The 19,116-nt window shown below is 41.8% G+C and overlaps 1 protein-coding gene across 1 annotated transcript in view; it reads right to left on the bottom strand.

Moving 5' to 3' along the window:
* DNAH11 (dynein axonemal heavy chain 11) overlaps positions 1–19,116 on the bottom strand; it is a 268,017-nt gene that overhangs the window by 81,505 nt on the left and 167,396 nt on the right. Inside the window, 3 exon segments of the mRNA XM_044293255.1 lie at positions 559–672; positions 1,461–1,607; positions 7,428–7,661. Of these exon segments, the coding sequence (XP_044149190.1) occupies positions 559–672; positions 1,461–1,607; positions 7,428–7,661 (495 nt within the window).

Below are 19,116 nucleotides of genomic sequence, written 5' to 3'. Positions count from 1 at the left end.
CCTCTTTCTTCTTCTTTGCTGTGCAGGAGGAAAAGGACCTGTGGTGACGTCACTGCGCTCATCACATGGTCCCTCACATGATCCATTACCAAAGAAGAAGAAAGAAGAGAAGCCGGGCTGCACGAACAAGTGGATTAAGGAGAGTTAAATTATTTATTTATTTTAAATTAACCCCTTTAGCCCTATTTTACTAAGCATTCTGTATTAAGAATGCTATTATTTTCCCTTATAACCATGTTATAAGGGAAAATAATAAAATCTACACAACATCTAACCCAAACCTGAAGAAGAAGAAGTTCGGGTTTGGGTACCAAACATGCCGATTTTTCTCACGCGCGACGCACCCGCATCTTATCCGGGCCAAATCCATGACGCCTGTGTGAAAGAGGCATAAGAATGATAGCCAAGAGTGTAAAAAAATCCACTCGTGTTAAAAAGACCCTGAATAAAAAAATAAAAAAGAAGCACTGATGTAAAATCTCTTACAGTACATTTGGCTATGGAAATAAAAAAAATTATTAAACTTTCAGATGGAGTGAGCTCTATGCCATTAATTACCTTATTAAGGGTATGCAGAGCTTCAGTGGCCGCAACTAAAGCTGGTTCAGCTTTCATCAGGTCATCCTCACAATCCTTCTGCTTCACAGACACCTCTAATTGTATTGATGCTACCTAAAATCAAAAAAATTACATATATATATATATATATATATATACATATATATATATACACACACATACATACATACACACACACACACACACATAAATATTCTACCAGACATTAACATTAACTTCTAGATTAGATTAGGATCATTATTTTTAACAAGCAGAGCAAATCTATCTTAAAGGACAATATATGATTGATGAGAAGCCCAATTATTTCATTGGGCAGTGCTCCTCCTTATAGAACACGAGAAAACATGGATTTTTCTCTGATATTTCAGTTTAATTTTTTTGGCTTGTATATTTTAACTAATGAAGGAATGTAGCTCTAGTTTGGATGAGTCAAAACTAACTCTGTTGGTGTTGGTAATTTTATGTAGTTCACTTTGTACTGCAAATCTGAAAACTGCTAATGAAATGCACTGCCTCTGATAACAGCCACTGGATGGCTCACACAAGCCTATATGGCTTTTAGATAAGGATCTCAGAATGAAAGAAGCTAGATCCTTCAGAAAAGTGAGGTGAATACAATCATTTCATTTCCTAGGTTCTTAATAGAAGCTACACATTAAAATGAGCTCTCTATTGTCCCATCAAATCAGTCTAAGAGCCGACAGGTGAGAAAATACAGAGTGAGGTGAAGTGTTGGAAAAACACTGCTACATGCCCCACGATGACAATTCTTCACACATCTCCATCCCTGGAGAGAGACTTGTTGAAAGTGGTATGTCTACAAAAGGTGTACTTTGTGCTGAGTGTTCCTTGGCATCTCTAAATGACTGCATTACACTGACCTTTTGCTCTTCTGCATCAGCAATGGTCTTTTCCTGGCTCACTTTCTCTGTCTGAAGCCCTATTTTAGCTATTAAAGCTTCAGCATCTTGGTTTCTCTGTTTCAATTCTGCTTCTTGTGAGGCAAGTTTAGCTTTTAGGTCTTCTACCTGCAGAAAAAAAGAAAATAGTTTCAGATTTTTTTTTTTTACGTCAGGCCAATGTCTACATTACATTTGTATTGTTGCATTGGCATTTGATAAGATAGAACTTGGTGTCTACTATTATTATTAACCTAATTTACTGTCAAAATCTGCACTGAACCTTTCCTGGCATCTCTATTTTATGGTTCAATAAAACTTTATTAGCAAAATAAAAGCCAAATCAGCATACTAGTGACATACCAAACAAGAGACGCAAGAACAGATATACCGTAATAAAAGAAATCCATAGTATGGAAATTCAAGAAAATTGTATGAAGTATCTGCAAGTAAGGTATGCTTACAATAAACAAAATAGTAAAGAAAAAAAAAAGTACATACAGATAAACACACAAAAACATAAAAGATAAAATGGGACAGGGTAATATACCTCTACAGAAACAAAAGAAAAAGAGGCGAAAAAAGGAGAACACATAGGCAAAAAACACAGGAGCAAGTAAGGAATATTCACCTGAAATGGAGAGCGAGAGAGTAATCTGTATAGTGCCCATAAGGTACCTAATCTTGAACGTAGCAACCAAACTTAGGGGAGCTACTAAAATATGTCCAAGGTACCCACTTCATATGAAAGGAGTAAGTCAGATCCAACAGAGGAATAATTCCACTTTTTACCTATGAATGATGCTGAAAATAAAAGGCTGAACTTTCTGGATAATGGAAATGTGAGTTTTGAGGGGGAAACAGAACCCCCGAGTTATAGAATTATAGACCTGTAGGAAGGCACAAGGGACCATCGTTGATGGTACATACATGTCACCAAGGTACCTGGCCTCGCTGAAGTAGGAGCCAGTATTTTAGGTGTGTCAGTGGCAGTTGACATGTTTTGTTATACAGTATAGCTGATCCAGGACAGCTTTTACTGTGAGTAGTTATAGTGTTGGGTGGGTGACTACTCCCCTCGTTCCAGGGCAAGTTTTGACTGGCCTATAAAACAGACAGCAGTGTCAGGTGAGGTGGGAGTGGTTCTCCTCTCTGACAGTGGAGTGCTGTGTAGGATCAGAGTCTAAACTGGAGTTGCAGTACCTGAAAGACTGAGAACAAAGCGAGGTCCACGTAGGGTTACGGTACTGCGTAAATACCATACCTGTGTTGTGCTATAAATACTGGACTTTGTTATTTCTTTAGGCCGGCTGGAGCAAGTAGTTTTTTTAAGCATCTCATCCTAATGATCTGTGAAACATGTATACGACACCGATAACGTGTTGCATCCATGGCTTTCACTGACCCATAGACTATAATGAGTGTGATAGATCCGTGAAAGCCACGGATGCAATACAAATGTAATCAGTGTTTCACGGCTCATTAGGAAGGGATGCTTTAAAAATAATTTTTCAGTTGCACAGTGTCTGTGAAACAAGGATGATAAAAGGACAGCAAGAAAAACGGACACATGGACCACACACAGATCCTTCACAGAAACATCACTGACCACCTTTTCACAGATTTGAGCACGGACACAGATGTGCGAACTTGGCTTTTGTTGGATGAGATAAAAAAAAAACAACAACACATTTCCACCATATTTTTTTGGGATAAAATTTTTCTGGTGTTCACAATATACTAAAAATGACATGGCATATTCAGTGCAAGCAATACAACATTTATGTAGTTTTTATCTTATTTTACATTTTAAAAGATAAAAATCTTTTTTTTATTTAAATACAAATTTTCTTTGCATCGCCATATTCTGACAGCCATTACTTTTTCATTTTTCTGTCTACTGGGAAAGGTGGTGGTGATTTAAGTTTTGATATTGCCGTTTAGAATATTTTTTTTTTTAAAACCTTTTTTTTTTCACTGTAATTTTTTGTCCCCTTAGGGAACGTGAAGATGTGATCCTCTGATCTATTTTACCATACCAAAGCCAAATTTCCTTCACACTTCGTGGTAAAGAATTCTTCCTAAAATGGTCTCTGAAAAGAAAAAAAAGATATCCCCCCTCATCCCCTTAATCGTGGGGAGGCCGTCTGCTTCATCTTGATTGAAGAAAACCTGCCAAAGGACCTGCAGCAAGTGTGATGATGTCACCAAGAGATCATGCTTGCCGCAGGTCCTTTGGCTGCTATTCTTCAATCAAGATGGGAGCAGACGACCTCCCCACGATCAAGTGGATGAGGGAAGTATAATGTTTTTTTGTTTTTGTTAAACCATGGATTAACCCCCTGAGTCTCCAATGACACGATCAGGTTAAATGACGGGGGGCGGTGTGATCGCCATTCCCCATCATTGCGCCCGCTCCATACAATGAAAAGCGATTCATGAAGTAATTCATAACGAATTGAATTTCTGGAGGAAGTTTGGTGAAGCTGCTGAATTGAATTTTTCAAAACTTGACTCATCTCTAATGGTGTCTTAGTAAACCACTTATCAGTGCCACTTGCTCACCAATGATTAGTGGTCGCTGAGGTCTGTATACAATACATGGCCGTAATTCATTAGGGGGAACTTGTCATTTCTAAGGTGACCCCCTCTTTGATCCGTCATGTAATCTTGTTCCTTATGTTAACATTAAAATTATTAATAAAAATGAAGTCAATATTACAGTAACCTCACATCTACAAGCCCGCTATATTCTTTCTTAAGGTACGACCGCATGGTCAGGTTTCTGCATGCAGTTTTGGAAGCTAAAATCAGGAGTGGACCATAAGGCCTCATGCACACAACCGTTGTGTGCATCCATGGCCGTTGTGCCGTTTTCCGTTTTTTTTCGCGGACCCATTGACTTTCAATGGGTCCGTGGAAAAAAATCGGAAAATGCACCGTTTTGCAGCCGAGGCCGTGATCCGTGTATCCTGTCCGTCAAAAAAAAATGACCTGTCCTATTTTTTTGACGGACAACGGTTCACGGACCCATTCAAGTCAATGGGTCCGTGAAAGAACACGGATGCACACAAGATTGGCATCCGTGTCCGTGATCCGTGGCCGTAGGTTGCTTTCATACAGACGGATCCGAAGATCCGTCTGCATAAAAGCTTTTTCAGATCTAAGTTTTCACTTCGTGAAAACTCATATCCGACAGTATATTCTAACACAGAGGCGTTCCCATGGTGATGGGGACGCTTCTAGTTAGAATACACTACAAACTTTGTACAAGACTGCCCCCTGCTGCCTGGCAGCACCCGATCTCTTACAGGGGACCGTGATCCTACAATTAACCCTTTCAGGTGCGGCACCTGAAGGGGTTAATTGTACTATCATATCCCCCTGTAAGAGATCAGGGCTGCCAGGCAGCAGGGGGCAGACCCCCCCCTCCCCAGTTTGAATATCGTTGGTGGCACAGTGTGCGCCCCCCATCGGGCCCCCCCTTCCTCCCTCTATTGTTATAAATCGTTGGTGGCACAGTGTGCGCCCCCCATCGGGCCCCCCCTTCCTCCCTCTATTGTTATAAATCGTTGGTGGCACAGTGTGCGCCCCCCATCGGGCTCCCCTTCCTCCCTCTATTGTTATTGCTCCGATCGGTAACCATGGCAACCAGGAAGCTACTGCAGCCCTGGTTGCCATGGTTACTTAGCAATAGTACAACAGTAGAAGATTCATACTTACCTGCTTGCTGCTGCGATGTCTGTGACCGGCCGGGAGCTCCTCCTACTGGTAAGTGACAGTTCTTTAGCAATGCGCCGCACAGACCTTTCACTTACCAGTAGGTGGAGCTCCCGGCCGGACACAGACATCGCAGCAGCAAGCAGGTAACTATGAGTCTTCTACTATTGTACTATTGCTAAGCAACCATGGCAACCAGGACTGCAGTAGCGTCCTGGTTGCCATGGTTACCGATCGGAGCCCCAGCGATTAAACTGGGACTCCGATCGGAACTCCGCTGCCACCAATGATCAGGGGGGGGGGGGGGGAGATTGGAGGCCGCACACTGCCACCAATGTTGTTACTGCTATAGAGGGAGGGGGGCCGATGGGGGGTGCACACTGTGCCACCAACGATTTATTACACTAGAGGGAGGACGGGGGGCCCGATGGGGGGCGCACACTGTGCCACCAACGATATTCAAACTGGGGAGGGGGGGGTCTGCCCCCTGCTGCCTGGCAGCCCTGATCTCTTACAGGGGGATATGATGGTACAATTAACCCTTTCAGGTGCGGCACCTGAGGAGTTAATTGTGCTGATCACGGCCCCCTGTAAGAGATCGGGTGCTGCCAGGCAGCAGGGGGCAGTCTTGTACAAAGTTTGTAGTGTATTCTAACTAGAAGCGTCCCCATCACCATGGGAACGCCTCTGTGTTAGAATATACTGTCGGATCTGAGTTTCACGAAGTAGCTCATATCCGACAGTATATTCTAACATAGAGGCGTTCCCATGGTGATGGGGACGCTTCAAGTTAAAATATACCATCGGATTGGAGAAAACTCCAATCCGATGGTATAAAAGAACTCCAGACTTTACATTGAAAGTCAATGGGGACGGATCCGTTTGAAATGGCACCATATTGTGTCAACATCAAACGGATCCGTCCCCATTGACTTGCATTGTAATTCAGGACGGATCCGTTTGGCTCCGCACGGCCAGGCGGACACCAAAACGACTTTTTTTTCATGTCCGTGGATCCTCCAAAAATCAAGGAAGACCCACGGACGAAAAAACGGTCACGGATCACGGACCCACGGACCCAGTTTTTGCGGACCGTGAAAATAAACTGTCGTGTGCATGAGGCCTAAAGGTGAGAAAGTATGAAGGACAGATGTGACTTCTCCTCTTTTTAAATTCACTTGTGATTTTGGCACCAAAAACTACCACAGGAAACCTGACAGTGTAGCCATACCATTATTGGTGGCAATTAGTGATGAGCAAAGTGTTAAAAAATATGATTCTGCTGCTTCGTCGGATTTTACAAAAAATTCTACTTTGTGACGAATTTCTTAGTAACAAACCACATTTCTTTGTAAGTAGTGGGTGCGATTTCGCCACTCCCTGTCATTGTACCTCTCAGATGCCACGTTCATACATGAGTAATAACAGAGAGTAAAATAAAAAAATCTAAATACTTACTTGCTCCATTTGCTCACGACGGGCCGGCCATCGCCATCTTGCTTGAATGTCTGGAGCGAAATCTCGCGCTGCCTGAGATGATGTCATTACACCGGCCGGCGTGGTGACCTCATACATCACCACGCGCGGGATTTCGGCCGAGATCTACAGATGGTGGCGGCCGGCCCGTCGCGAGCAAATGGATCAGGTATTTTTTTTTGTTTTTACACTATTTCAGTTTAAATCGATTCGCTACCGCGAAGCACGAGGAAATTCAGCATCGTGGCAAATCGAATTTATCCTGACTTCGATTTGCTCATCACTAGTGGCAACGATACAGTTTTGTGCTGTTTGGTATACTAGTTTACATAGGCCAAATTTTTTATATTTTCTTTTTACCACCTGAAAAGTGTAGTATTACTTTGTAAGTTCATAAAAAGCTATGGTAAGAACAAAAATGACAATTTAGTTGTTAGAAGAAAAAAAAGAATTTACACGTGAAATGTAAGAGGCTGGGTACACACAGCAGTGCACATGGCAACGCAGTTCCTCAGAATAATAATGAATAAAGAAGAGAGGTTTCTGTATTAATTGTGGGTGACTGGCCTCTGTGTGCGTTGTATTCATTCCGCTGTTAGGAAATCTAACAATTGCAGGTTACTGTTCTTCTAACCATATATTTTACCTGTTAATACAAACTGTATGATCTGACATACTGAACAAACACAAAACACCACGTGGATTGCAGATTTGCTACATAAATGAGATATACCTAATACTGTGATGATTTACCTGCGACGCTGTGGTCTTCAGCTTTTGCAAACCATTCTCTAAATGTTCCATTTTCTGAGATAACTCTTTCCTTTTTCTGTCCAGGAGATTTTTGTACAAATTGATTTGCTCCAGGAAACTCTTTGGAGTGGTATAATTATATCGTTTTTCATTCTGATAGTATTTAGCACTGATTTCATTAACACTTGTGTGTGCATATGCCATAAATCGACTAATTGACTCCTTCACATCTGCCTGTAAATAAATCACAAAGAGAATGTAAAACAATCAAAAACAACTGTTTTACAGATAATAACAATAATGCAATATGGAATTAAATACATTTGTTAAAGTGTGCCTCGGGTTTGCTATATATTCGTACTGTACTGAAGAGGGTAGACTAGGATGCAGAGCAAGACGCAACATAAACCTCAGCTGGTCTCTGCACAGGGGAGAACAGCAAAGTGTACTAACACACTAAGGGTCCATTCACACGTCCGTTGTTTCTTTCCTGATCTGTTCCGTTTTTTGCGGAACAGATCTGTACCAGATCTGGACCCATTCATTTTCAATGGGTCCTGAAAAAAATCGGACAGCACAATGTCAGATTTTTTTTCAGGACACATTGAAAATGAATGGGTCCAGATCTGGTAAAGATCTGTTCCGCAAAAAACGGAACAGATCAGGAAAGAAACAACGGACGTGTGAATGGACCCTAAGGCCTTTTGCACACTATGGCTTTTTCTGTATTTTGCGGTCCGTTTTAAACTGATCCGTTTTTCAGTTTCAGTAGTGTTTCCGCTTCTGTTTCGTTTTGCTGTTCTGTTTTGGTTTCAGTTTGTGATGCGTTTTTGCGGATCGCAAACGGAAACGGAAGCATACAATAATGTTTAAACAGTAAGCACATAAAAAAATTGGGCTGGGCATCAAATTTTCAATTCAGGTGAAACTCGAAAAATACGAATATCGTGCATAAGTTCATTTATTTCAGTAATGCAAATTAAAAGGTAAAACTAACATATTACGTGCAAAGCGAGATATTTCAGGCCTTTATTTATTATAATTTGGATGATTTTGGCTTACAGCTTATGAGACCCCAAAGTCACAATTTTGAGGCACCCTTTGCTCAGGGGATATGGATTAATTAGCTGACTAGAGTGTGACACTTTGAGCCTAGAATATTGAACCTTTTCACAATGTTCTAACTTTAAGTTGCATTAATGCAATTCCTTTTAAGCTGCATTACTGAAATAAATGAACTTTTGCACAATATTCAAATTTTTCGAGTTTCACCTGTAGATGGTTCCGCAAAAATGGAACGATACGGAAGACATACAGATGCATTCCATTTTTTTAGAGGAACCATTGACTTGGATGGAGCCACTGAACATGATTTGCGGGCAATAATAGGACATGTTCTATCTTTGAATGGAACGGAATACTGAAACGGAATGCATACGGAGTACATTCCATTGCTTTTGCGGACCCATTAAAGTGAATGGTTCCGCATATGGAACACAAAAAAACGGAACGAAAAAAAAAGAAACTTTCATGTGTAAGAGGCCTAAGGGCTAATGCACACAAACGTATTTTCTTTCCGTTTCGTTTTCTTTGCGGACCGTATACGGAACCATTCATTTCAATGGGTCCACAAAAAAAACTGAAGTTACTCCGTGTGCATTCCATTTCCGTATGTCCATATTTCCATTTCGCAAAAAATTAGAACATCCCCTTTTATTATCTGCATTACGGACAAGAATAGTACTGTTATATTAGGGGCCAGCTGTTCTGTTCGGAAAAATACGGAATGCACACGGACGTCATCCGTATTTTTTGCGGACGGCAAAATACCTACGGTCGTGTGGGCCCTAATGGAGAGAAACAAACTGCAAAGAGCTGCAAGATTCTTGTGAATCTAGACGTACGCTTTAAGGCAGTGATGTTGCTATCTTTTTTTAAAGGACTACCCAGTGGCAAAGCGGTGAAAATGGGTCCATTTCAAGTGACAAAACAGCAAGCCTTTTTTGTGATTTTTACACAAAAACTTAAAATCAACAAAACTGGCTAAAAACCCCATGTGAAGAAGTGCATTCGTTGGCCCTTTGCATTCCATTTAATTGACTTTAAAGGGGTTGTCTCACGAAAAATATTAGTTTTCAAACCAGCACCTGGATCTAAATAGTTTTGTGATTGCATGTAACTACAAATTTTGTATAGCCATTGAGTTATTCAATAAAATGTATCTGTATAGAACCGCCTGCTGTTTTTTTTTTCTTATTTCTTAGTCATGTTCACCGAGAAGGTCGCACATGCTCAGTTTCATACTTCAACTGCCTCCTGAGCTGTGATAGGCAAAGAGCTCCAGCAGAAAAGACACGCCCCCTGATATGCCAGCTTGATATAAATCTAGCAGAGTGAAGTATGGAGATATCTCAGGATCCGTTTGAAGTAAAGGGCTGGTTCTAAATTTGTTAGAAAGAGATTATAATTTACTATATTGATATAGGATAATCCCTTTAAAGGAAAATGTGTCACCAAAAATATTATCTGCCAGTTATAACCAGATAGCAGCACATTTTTTTTAAATCTGTTACTATTTTCTGATTACAGATTTTTTTTTTGTTCTACTTCCTGAACATGATTATGGGGGCGGCCATCTTGCCTGAGCAGTTCTTAAAGGGGTTAACCCACGATTAATGTTAAAAATGACATCATATAGCACATGAGGGTCTCTTACTAACAAAGTTAGAACCAGCCCTCTACCTCACAACTGCTGCGCCATCTGCACTTTGACCTTAGAAGTCAGGACTAGGCATGATCATGTTTACACTGCCTGGCCCTGTCAATCAAAGTGGAGAGGGTGTGGCAGTTGCAGAGAGAGCAGAGCCTCTAGGTGTAACAACAACGCCCCCTTTGCTCCTAGAGGCTCTTTTGCATATATTAAAACTTCATTTTTCTCAGCAATGCAGACACATATGAACATGGGAGCCTGTCACGAACCAGCAGGTGTGAACCCACTGTGCCACGTGTCCTACCTCCTCTAAGGGCATTGTCTAAGTGAACCCCTCGATCTTCACAGTACCCCTGATGGTGGGGATAGACTTTCCCAAAGGGAACACCAGGTCGCTACCTCTTGAGGAGGATAGGCACACAAGGCAGCTGGTCCAGGCGGACCAGGAGGTACAAGAGAAAGATACCAGAAGTACAGGCATAGTCAGGCAGGCAGAGTCGTTACCAGGAGCAACAGTGCAAGACCGAAGGATGAGGCAGAGGCGTAGTCAGACAGGGGAAAGGTCAAGGCAGGCAGCATAGGTAAAGATTAGGCAATCTGGGTCGGCAACATGAGAGTCAAGGCAAGCAGACAGGGATCAGACGGGTAGCAGAATACAATAATACAAATATGAGTCAGGAACACAAGTGGTTATCAGGAGCCTTAGCAGAACACAAGGACATTGATGCCGAGGCATCTAGGAAGGGGCCTGAGCCACTTATATATGCACAGGAGGGCTAGGATAGGTCAGCGAGGTCACATGACTTAAGCCACAAAGTCCAGGAAGTCCCCATAGCTCTGTGCGCATTTATTGTGTAAAAAAACCGATTTGATTCATTTCAGGGACAGGACTCATCTCAGGTTAATTTGCATATGTATCAAATCGTTTTTTTTTTAGAGCTATGGGGACTGGGTATTGCGGATGTGCTAGCGGCCAGCTAGCAACCCATGTCCTCAGCTCTATACACAAAATCCCTGCGACAGGTTCCCTTTAAGGAAGTGCAGCAGGAACAAACAGCAAACATGCTGTGGCCAGGGCTGAGAGCAAACTATGGAGCGGATCCATAACAGCAGCACCCACACAGACTGAGCCCAGGACTGCAGCAGTGAAATGGGAAGCACCGGCCACAGATCCCCGCTGAACACGGCGGTAAGCAGGGGAACAGCGCACAGCAGCCGCTGTTACAGAGCCTACACAGATGTCTTCAGCTGCCAAGTGCACATTCAACAGGTCAACCAATTTCATAGGTACAAATCTGCTGACAGATGCCCTTTAAACCTTATGCAAATGGCCATATTACAGCTCCGTTTTCTACAGGGCTGTAATTGGGCTATCATAGGGGTGAATAGGGACTTTATTTGTTTACATACAATATGCAATCTTTTTTCTGTCCTAATGTGAATTCAACAGAAAAGAATCATTGCATGTTCAATCTTATGCCTTTTCTCACGATAAGGGCTGTATGCATTTTGCGGTCCTCAAAAAAGGGATGATGTCCGTGTGCATTCTGTATTTTGCGGAACGGAACAGCTGGCCCCTAATAGAACAGTCCTATCCTTGTCCATAATGTGTTCTAAAGTTTGCGGAACGGACAGAATGCACACGGAGTAACTTCTGTTTTTTTCGCAGACCCACTGAAATTAATGGTTCCACATACTGTCAGCAAAAAAAATGTGATCTGGTGAGCCACCCTACATGGCATGAGGCCTAATTTCTGCAGTATCTTGTTTACCTTCACTAACTTATAAATGACTATACTCCTGTGAATCTACAACCTTATCAATGTTACAGTAATTAATGGGCTTATTTACAAGATTAACCCTCTACAATTAATCAGAGAACTCCTGGAAATCAATTAATAGGAATTAAATAAGGTACACCTAGTGCAGTGAAAGTTACACATAATTTACCAAAATGCTGTCAATAATTGCTCCAACTTCAGGCACATTAGCGAATGGTATTGGAGTGTTTAATGATATAGATGAGTGATTAAATATTTTTAAATGATTAAGCTGGAGAAGCATGATAATTGCCTGGTTTCCAATTGTATATTTCCTATGAGAAAAAGTAGGATATTATTGATATTTAATCCATGTGTATTCTGCCTGTCTGCCTCTAAATGGACTCTAATTATTTATACACGATGGCCAAAAACAACTGTGAATTCATATTGCATTGGATTAGATTTTGTAAACTTTAAAATCTAATCCAAAGGGGTTGGCATTTAGTCAATTTGGTGTATATGTATTAAGTTTCCTACCGAATTTAGACATAGATGTCACTGGATTTCATATCAGGCTACAGACGAAACAAGTGATGTCCTAAGACTATTTGAGAGGTCGTATCTTTTTATCAGAACAGGGCATGGAAAAAATAAAGAATGAGAAAATCTGGCCAGGCCAATTAAAGTCGTAGCAAGTGCTGTAGGTTCTGTATAACTTATTTAAATTAATGTCCTTTACTTAAAGGCGCTGTGGATAGCCCATTTCTTATAGGAACATAAAACTGCAAATCTAGGCAATCTCAAAGTTTTACCTTAGTTAAACTTAAATCACAACTGTGACAACTGTGATTTCGTAGTAAAGAGGTCACAGAGAGGCACGGAGCATTATCAGTCATGTTAATGCTCCGTGCCTCTGCAGTCTGCATCGGGTCTTGGCATCCGCTCGTGTGAAACAGCCCTTAATGCCAAAGTATGCCCCTGAAGATCTGGGTGGTCTATAGCGCTTTTCACTGTACGCTGTGGCAGTGTAAGGATTCCACAGTACAGGAATAGGCACCACAGTCAGCTCAGTACTGGCAGCAGCACATATCACTGCCCCTGCTTGTGCCCACTCCGCTAAAGCCTGGCATAGCACATTGGTGCAGGGTCCCCTGCACCAATGTGCTATACAGAGAGTTTAGCTGAAGAGAGCGGGCACAAGTAGGTGCAGTGATGTGTGCGCCTTCCAGTGAAAACCCCTATAGACCGCCTAGATCTTCGGGGGCCTACTTTGGTATTAAGACATTAAAATCAATTCATAAAATACATTACAAAAATGAATCCTATAGAATTAGGATAGTTGAATGAAAGTTGAATGAAAATTAGGTTACACTTCAAAGTCATTTACTTAGAAACCAAAGTGTTCTGCAGAGCTTTTAGCTGAGTAGAGCGGGCACAAGTGGGAGCAGTGATGTGTGCCCCTTCCAGTATGGAGATGACTGCGGTGTGTATTCCTGTAGAACTGCTGAATCCTTACACTGCAATACATGGCAACAGCATACAGATATATACACTACAGTGAAAAGCCCTACAGACCGCCTAGATATTCGGGGACTACTTTAAAACCTAGCATTAAGACAGTAAAATCAATTAATAAAATACATTACAAAAACGAATTCTATGGATTTACGGTAAATATGGATTTAAGTAAACTCATTTACTTAGAAATTAGACTTTAAATATCTGTATATATCGTGGTGTACGACACTGACACCTGTGAAAACCTGTACAATTATCCTGTCCATAAAGTACAATAGAAAATGACAAGACGTATATATCTGGAGACTAAAGACGTAGGAAAAGGGCTTCCAGAAAAAATGGAAATGGCCCCGGATAAGTTGTCATGAAGCAGTAAAATAACTATTGTTGTAATGTACAGCTTAACAAAGTGGCACAGCATGAGAGACGTGTCAAGCCACGGAGCAGCTGGTTGTAATTCATGCTGCTTTTGCAGAAAACACTAATCGCAGTAGAATGGGATTCTTTGATGATTGGCCTCCTTTGCATTTGCAATGTGTCGCTTTCTCTTATGATAAGGTCAACAGTGACAGCACTTCCTGACTTTAACAGCTGTGGCTTCTGAAACGGTCATTGTGCAAATACTAATTGCAGTAATTTCATTAGCATAAATTATTTATTCTGACAATCCATTTTATAGAATATGCATTTTTTTTCGGTATCAGCCTGTTTCCTAATATACAAGAATACACAAGAAAATTCAAAGCAATGGTTTCCGTGATTTTAAAATGTAAATAGAATAAAAATCGAAGAAGAAATATTCGTCCATCAAATTCAACCAGATATGTTACTGGGACCCCAAAGAAAGGGAGTACCGATGCACTATAAACCTTCAAATGATATTCAAAGAAAATGTATTGGGTTCTAAGCAGCGGGTGTCTACGAGCTGCACTTGTATCATCTGTGTACACTGAATCCTTTCATGACGGGGACCTCATGACCAAAGCAAAATTTTACCTTTTGGTATGTTGTATTGTAAGTGTATGGCCACACGCTGTGGGTCTGCTGCAGATTTTCGCTGGCGCCCTCCTCAGATGTTTCCTGCTATTAATACTGTACTAGACCTGGCCAGGACCTCATACTCCCTGCGTTCATTAATTATGGCAGCATATGATACTAATGTACCCAGCCAGTGGTCGGGAAGGTCTATTCTAGTATTAATTTATTAATATTTGGCCGGGTGCATAAAGACCTGACACTACTAGTGCCAGGACATGACTGATCATAGGGTCCTGTCAATGTCCAGCATCAGGATGCGGAGTGTGTGGCAGTGCAGTAACAAGCCTTACTGGGTTTGCTCTTCCTCCCTCCTCTTCTATGTTTCCTGCTTCTAGTGTGACCGTAGGCAGGGGCAGATTGGCCATAGACCCTACAGGGAAATCTCCTAGTCGGCCGATGCCCAGTGGGCCGCTTGGGCCCTCATTACGGCCGGCCAGTGGAAGTTTTTGGGGATGTATTTTGTGCTGCTGTTGGCAGTATTTTGTGATGGACTGTGGAATTTGGGTCTGTTGAGGTGGTATATTGTGCCACAATATGGTATTGCTGGCCATGCCTACTTTTGTTGGCCCCACCTTCCATCTATTTGGAACTATGAAAACGGGGCCACTTTTAGTATTTTTTCCAGGGCCAGTCTGTCGTTGACCGCATGGCTGCCTCTGATGCCTGGTGTGGTGGTACATACAGTGTGTGTGTGACTGGGGTCTAATCAGGCAAGTGAGTCAGAGGCAAGTCCACGCTGTACACAGATCCAACCTCACTCAGATCTAATAATTCTCCTGCTATCATCTCTGATATTGTCACACTCACAGCCTGTGTGACACAGATTGGCACTGCCCACCAGCCACCATTGTGACACCATCTGTGAGAAGAGCAAGGATACGACCACACTTAGCAAATCCAATGCGGACTTTCTGCAGCAAATTCATAGATGGAAATTGTGACGATTTTGCTGTGTATTTCGGTGTGGAAATTCTCCAGATTCATCACAGATTTGATCTGCATAAATATGCATCATGTCAATTTTTGATGAAGATTTCTACCAGTGCAATGTCTCGCTTACTTGTGCATTAGACCTACTGAAAAGGCTCTGCCTAGCACTGCATGCGTATTGGTTTGCTGATCCTACCTACTTGCTGTTGGCCCCTCCTTCTGCCAATTTGAGCCCCCCTAAATACGGGTTTACTTTTTCTTTTCCAGCGCCACTTTAAGTTGCCAATGCGCCCTGAAAAGTACATCTCGAGGAGGAATAACAGCAGAACAGCAGATTTTTGGAGAACATGTGCTCCAGCATTGCCATTTCATGGGAAATACAAGCATGTCATTAGAGCTGACAGAATGATAGTTGCACTATACTATATACAGAAATGGACGGAGTACTAGATTTTTTCCAAAGATTTCAATGTGTGTCCTGCAATACCTAACCTTTCCTGAAGCCTGAAAACCTCTTTAAGATATCACTTCTATCGAGAGATTATTTTGTCTTTACTTCACCATCCGATCTACACATTCAATAGTAACAGTAAAAACACCCTAAAAGCGGTCAGGACGCACACTGGAAGGTAAATCCCACATATTCCTAGACGCTTACAGATGTGTTTTTACACTTTCAGAGCTAAACTGAACGGCACCTGATAACACTTCACGGTGGATTTAATTATCATACAGCAACTTCTGGAGAACCACACATACAATGAATTATAGTAATCTTGAGAACGATGGAAAATAGCAGCTATTCCACATAATATTCATTGTACCCGTGCTTTAACTTGCAGCTGCTTGGCAAGTAAATTCTGTGCCATGCTCCATAAAACCTGAAACAATTACATCTTACAAATGGGTTGAAAACCAATTAAAACAAAGTTTAAGCGCTGCAGTCATACAGTAAAAAGTTTCAGTTTCTCTGCCTTGAATTAAGATGCAATGAACGCTAAAAGGCTACAATCTGATGCATTTGAAACAAAATCTTCATATCGTTGATTTTTGTACCCATTATATTTCTGTCCATATAAATATTCATAGATTATTATAAACCTTATTCCATTAATACGTTAAACCCTGGACAATGGGTGATAAAATTCCAAATATCTGGCAACTGTTTCACAGAGGGGAACGACACAGAAAACATGAAGCAGATGAGTGTGGTAAAGCGTCGATTCCACCAGTAGATGGCAGTAAGTGTGACCCTCGTGTATTCACGTTGTCACACTACAGCCATTTATACAATTGTAGCAGAGCTGAATGTAGCAGGCAGCCACAACCTGGTTTTAGGCAGGGGATGAATAAAGCACTGGTGATTCATTTTAACTACTGAGCAGCCCAAAGCTGTAAATGGACATGTATGCAATCTTGTGCACCGCAGCTTGGTTTCAGTTAAAATCAATGCAAAGAGCTACAGAAAGTCTTAGGCTACATTCGCACGCCCATATTTTCAGTTTGTGTCCGATACGCATCTTTTGCGGATCACACGTGGACCCATTCAGATGTCATCCATGTGCTGTCCTGATCCGTGTGGCACATTATAGAACATGTCCTATTGTTTTCCTTTTTGCAGACAAGTATAGGTATTTTCACAACAGGACTCATGAAAAGTGTGGGATGCAAATGGACCAGGTCTGTATTTAGCAAATTCGCAATTTGCAGACCGCAAAACGGATATGGTTGTGTGAATGTAGCCTTACATAAGACTACAGAGAGTGATCCACAAATCCATAAAGCAGCATCTGTGCATATTTAACTATAAAGGGGTTGTTCACTCCGGTTAACTTTCTCTTTAGATCCCCCTAGTGTGGCCAGACCCACTGTCACTGCGGCAATCGTACTTACCACCAGATGGCGCACATCAGTGGGTCACACACTGAATGGGTGACACCTGACTGCTGCAGCCAGTCATTGAATGGTTGACGCAGGCACCTGCAGAACCAGCAGGGGGAGTGATGGAGCCAGAACCCACCTGTGGGAATCATACTGCAGGCCCAGCCACATTGGGGGGGGGGGGGGGGGGGTGAACAAACCCTTTAACATTGGGAGGTGCTACTAAATGGGATCTTCTTCCTGAATTCACACATACCAGACGTGTCATAATTTCAGTGCCAAAAATGAGATTGGATTTTGCCATATTAAGGTTGGGACACTTTTTCCAAAAGTATTTTGTGATATGTTTTCCAGTCTTTACTTAGTGGAATCTGATCCAATTTATGACAGTGAACACTGGTTTCCCTGTCAGTTTTGTGGCACACAGGGCAATATTTGGATCTCCATTTTCTGACTTTTTTTTATCCGTATCGCTCAGTTTTATACACCAAGCAGCTATGTTTTGTTTATACAGTATGTAGCTTGAGGCAGGTCCCCAATGGCTGCCAGCTAAAACTCTGGAGAGTCACCATATGTTCTGTCACTAGGGGACGTTCTGTCACTAGGTGACTCGTTTTCAAAGCATGAACAAGAAGGCAAAGTAAAGATCCGGAAGACATTCTCCTTCAAATGTGATTCTACAACTGTGCCACTTTTGCAAACGTTTTAAGTCTTTCCTTTAGGCTCCATTCACACACCCGCAATTTCATTCTGCATTTTGCGGAACAGAATTTCGGACCCATTCAATTCCGATCCTGAAAAAAATTACAAACCGGATTCCAAAAAAGTTGGGACACTATACAAATCGTGAATAAAAACTGAATGCAATGATGTGGAGATGGCAAATGTCAATATTTTATTTGTAATAGAATGTAGATGACAGATCAAACGTTTAATCCGAGTAAATGTATCATTTTAAAGGAAAAATACGTTGATTAAAAATTTCACGGTGTCAACAAATCCCCAAAAAGTTGGGACAAGTAGCAAGAGGCTGGAAAAAGTAAATTTGAGCATAACGAAGAGCTGGAAGACCAATTAACACTAATTAGGTCAATTGGCAACATGATTGGGTATAAAAAGAGCTTCTCAGAGTGGCAGTGTCTCTCAGAAGCCAAGATGGGTAGAGGATCGCCAATTCCCACAATGTTGCGCAGAAAGAAAGTGGAGCAATATCAGAAAGGTGTTACCCAGCGAAAAATTGCAAAGACTTTGCATCTATCATCATCAACTGTGCATAACATCATCCGAAGATTCAGAGAATCTGGAACAATCTCTGTGCGTAAGGGTCAAGGCCGTAAAACCATACTGGATGCCCGTGATCTCCGGGCCCTTAAACGACACTGCACCACAAACAGGAATGCTACTGTAAAGGAAATCACAGAATGGGCTCAGGAATACTTCCAGAAACCATTGTCAGTGAACACAATCCACCGTGCCATCCACAGTTGCCAGCTGAAACTCTACAGTGCAAAGAAGAAGCCATTTCTAAGCAAGATCCACAAGCTCAGGCGTTTTCACTGGGCCAGGGATCATTTAAAATGGAGTGTGGCAAAATGGAAGACTGTTCTGTGGTCAGACGAGTCACGATTTGAAGTTCTTTTTGGAAATCTGGGCCAAAGAGGACAAGGACAACCCAAGTTGTTATCAACACTCAGTTCAGAAGCCTGCATCTCTGATGGTATGGGGTTGCATGAGTGCGTGTGGCATGGGCAGCTTGCATGTCTGGAAAGGCACCATCAATGCAGAAAAATATATTCAGGTTCTAGAACAGCATATGCTCCCATCCAGACGTCATCTCTTTCAGGGAAGA

This window comes from Bufo gargarizans, chromosome 5 (assembly GCF_014858855.1).
Source record: "Bufo gargarizans isolate SCDJY-AF-19 chromosome 5, ASM1485885v1, whole genome shotgun sequence".
NCBI lineage: Eukaryota > Metazoa > Chordata > Amphibia > Anura > Bufonidae > Bufo > Bufo gargarizans.
This window is presented reverse-complemented; position numbering and strand designations above follow the sequence as displayed.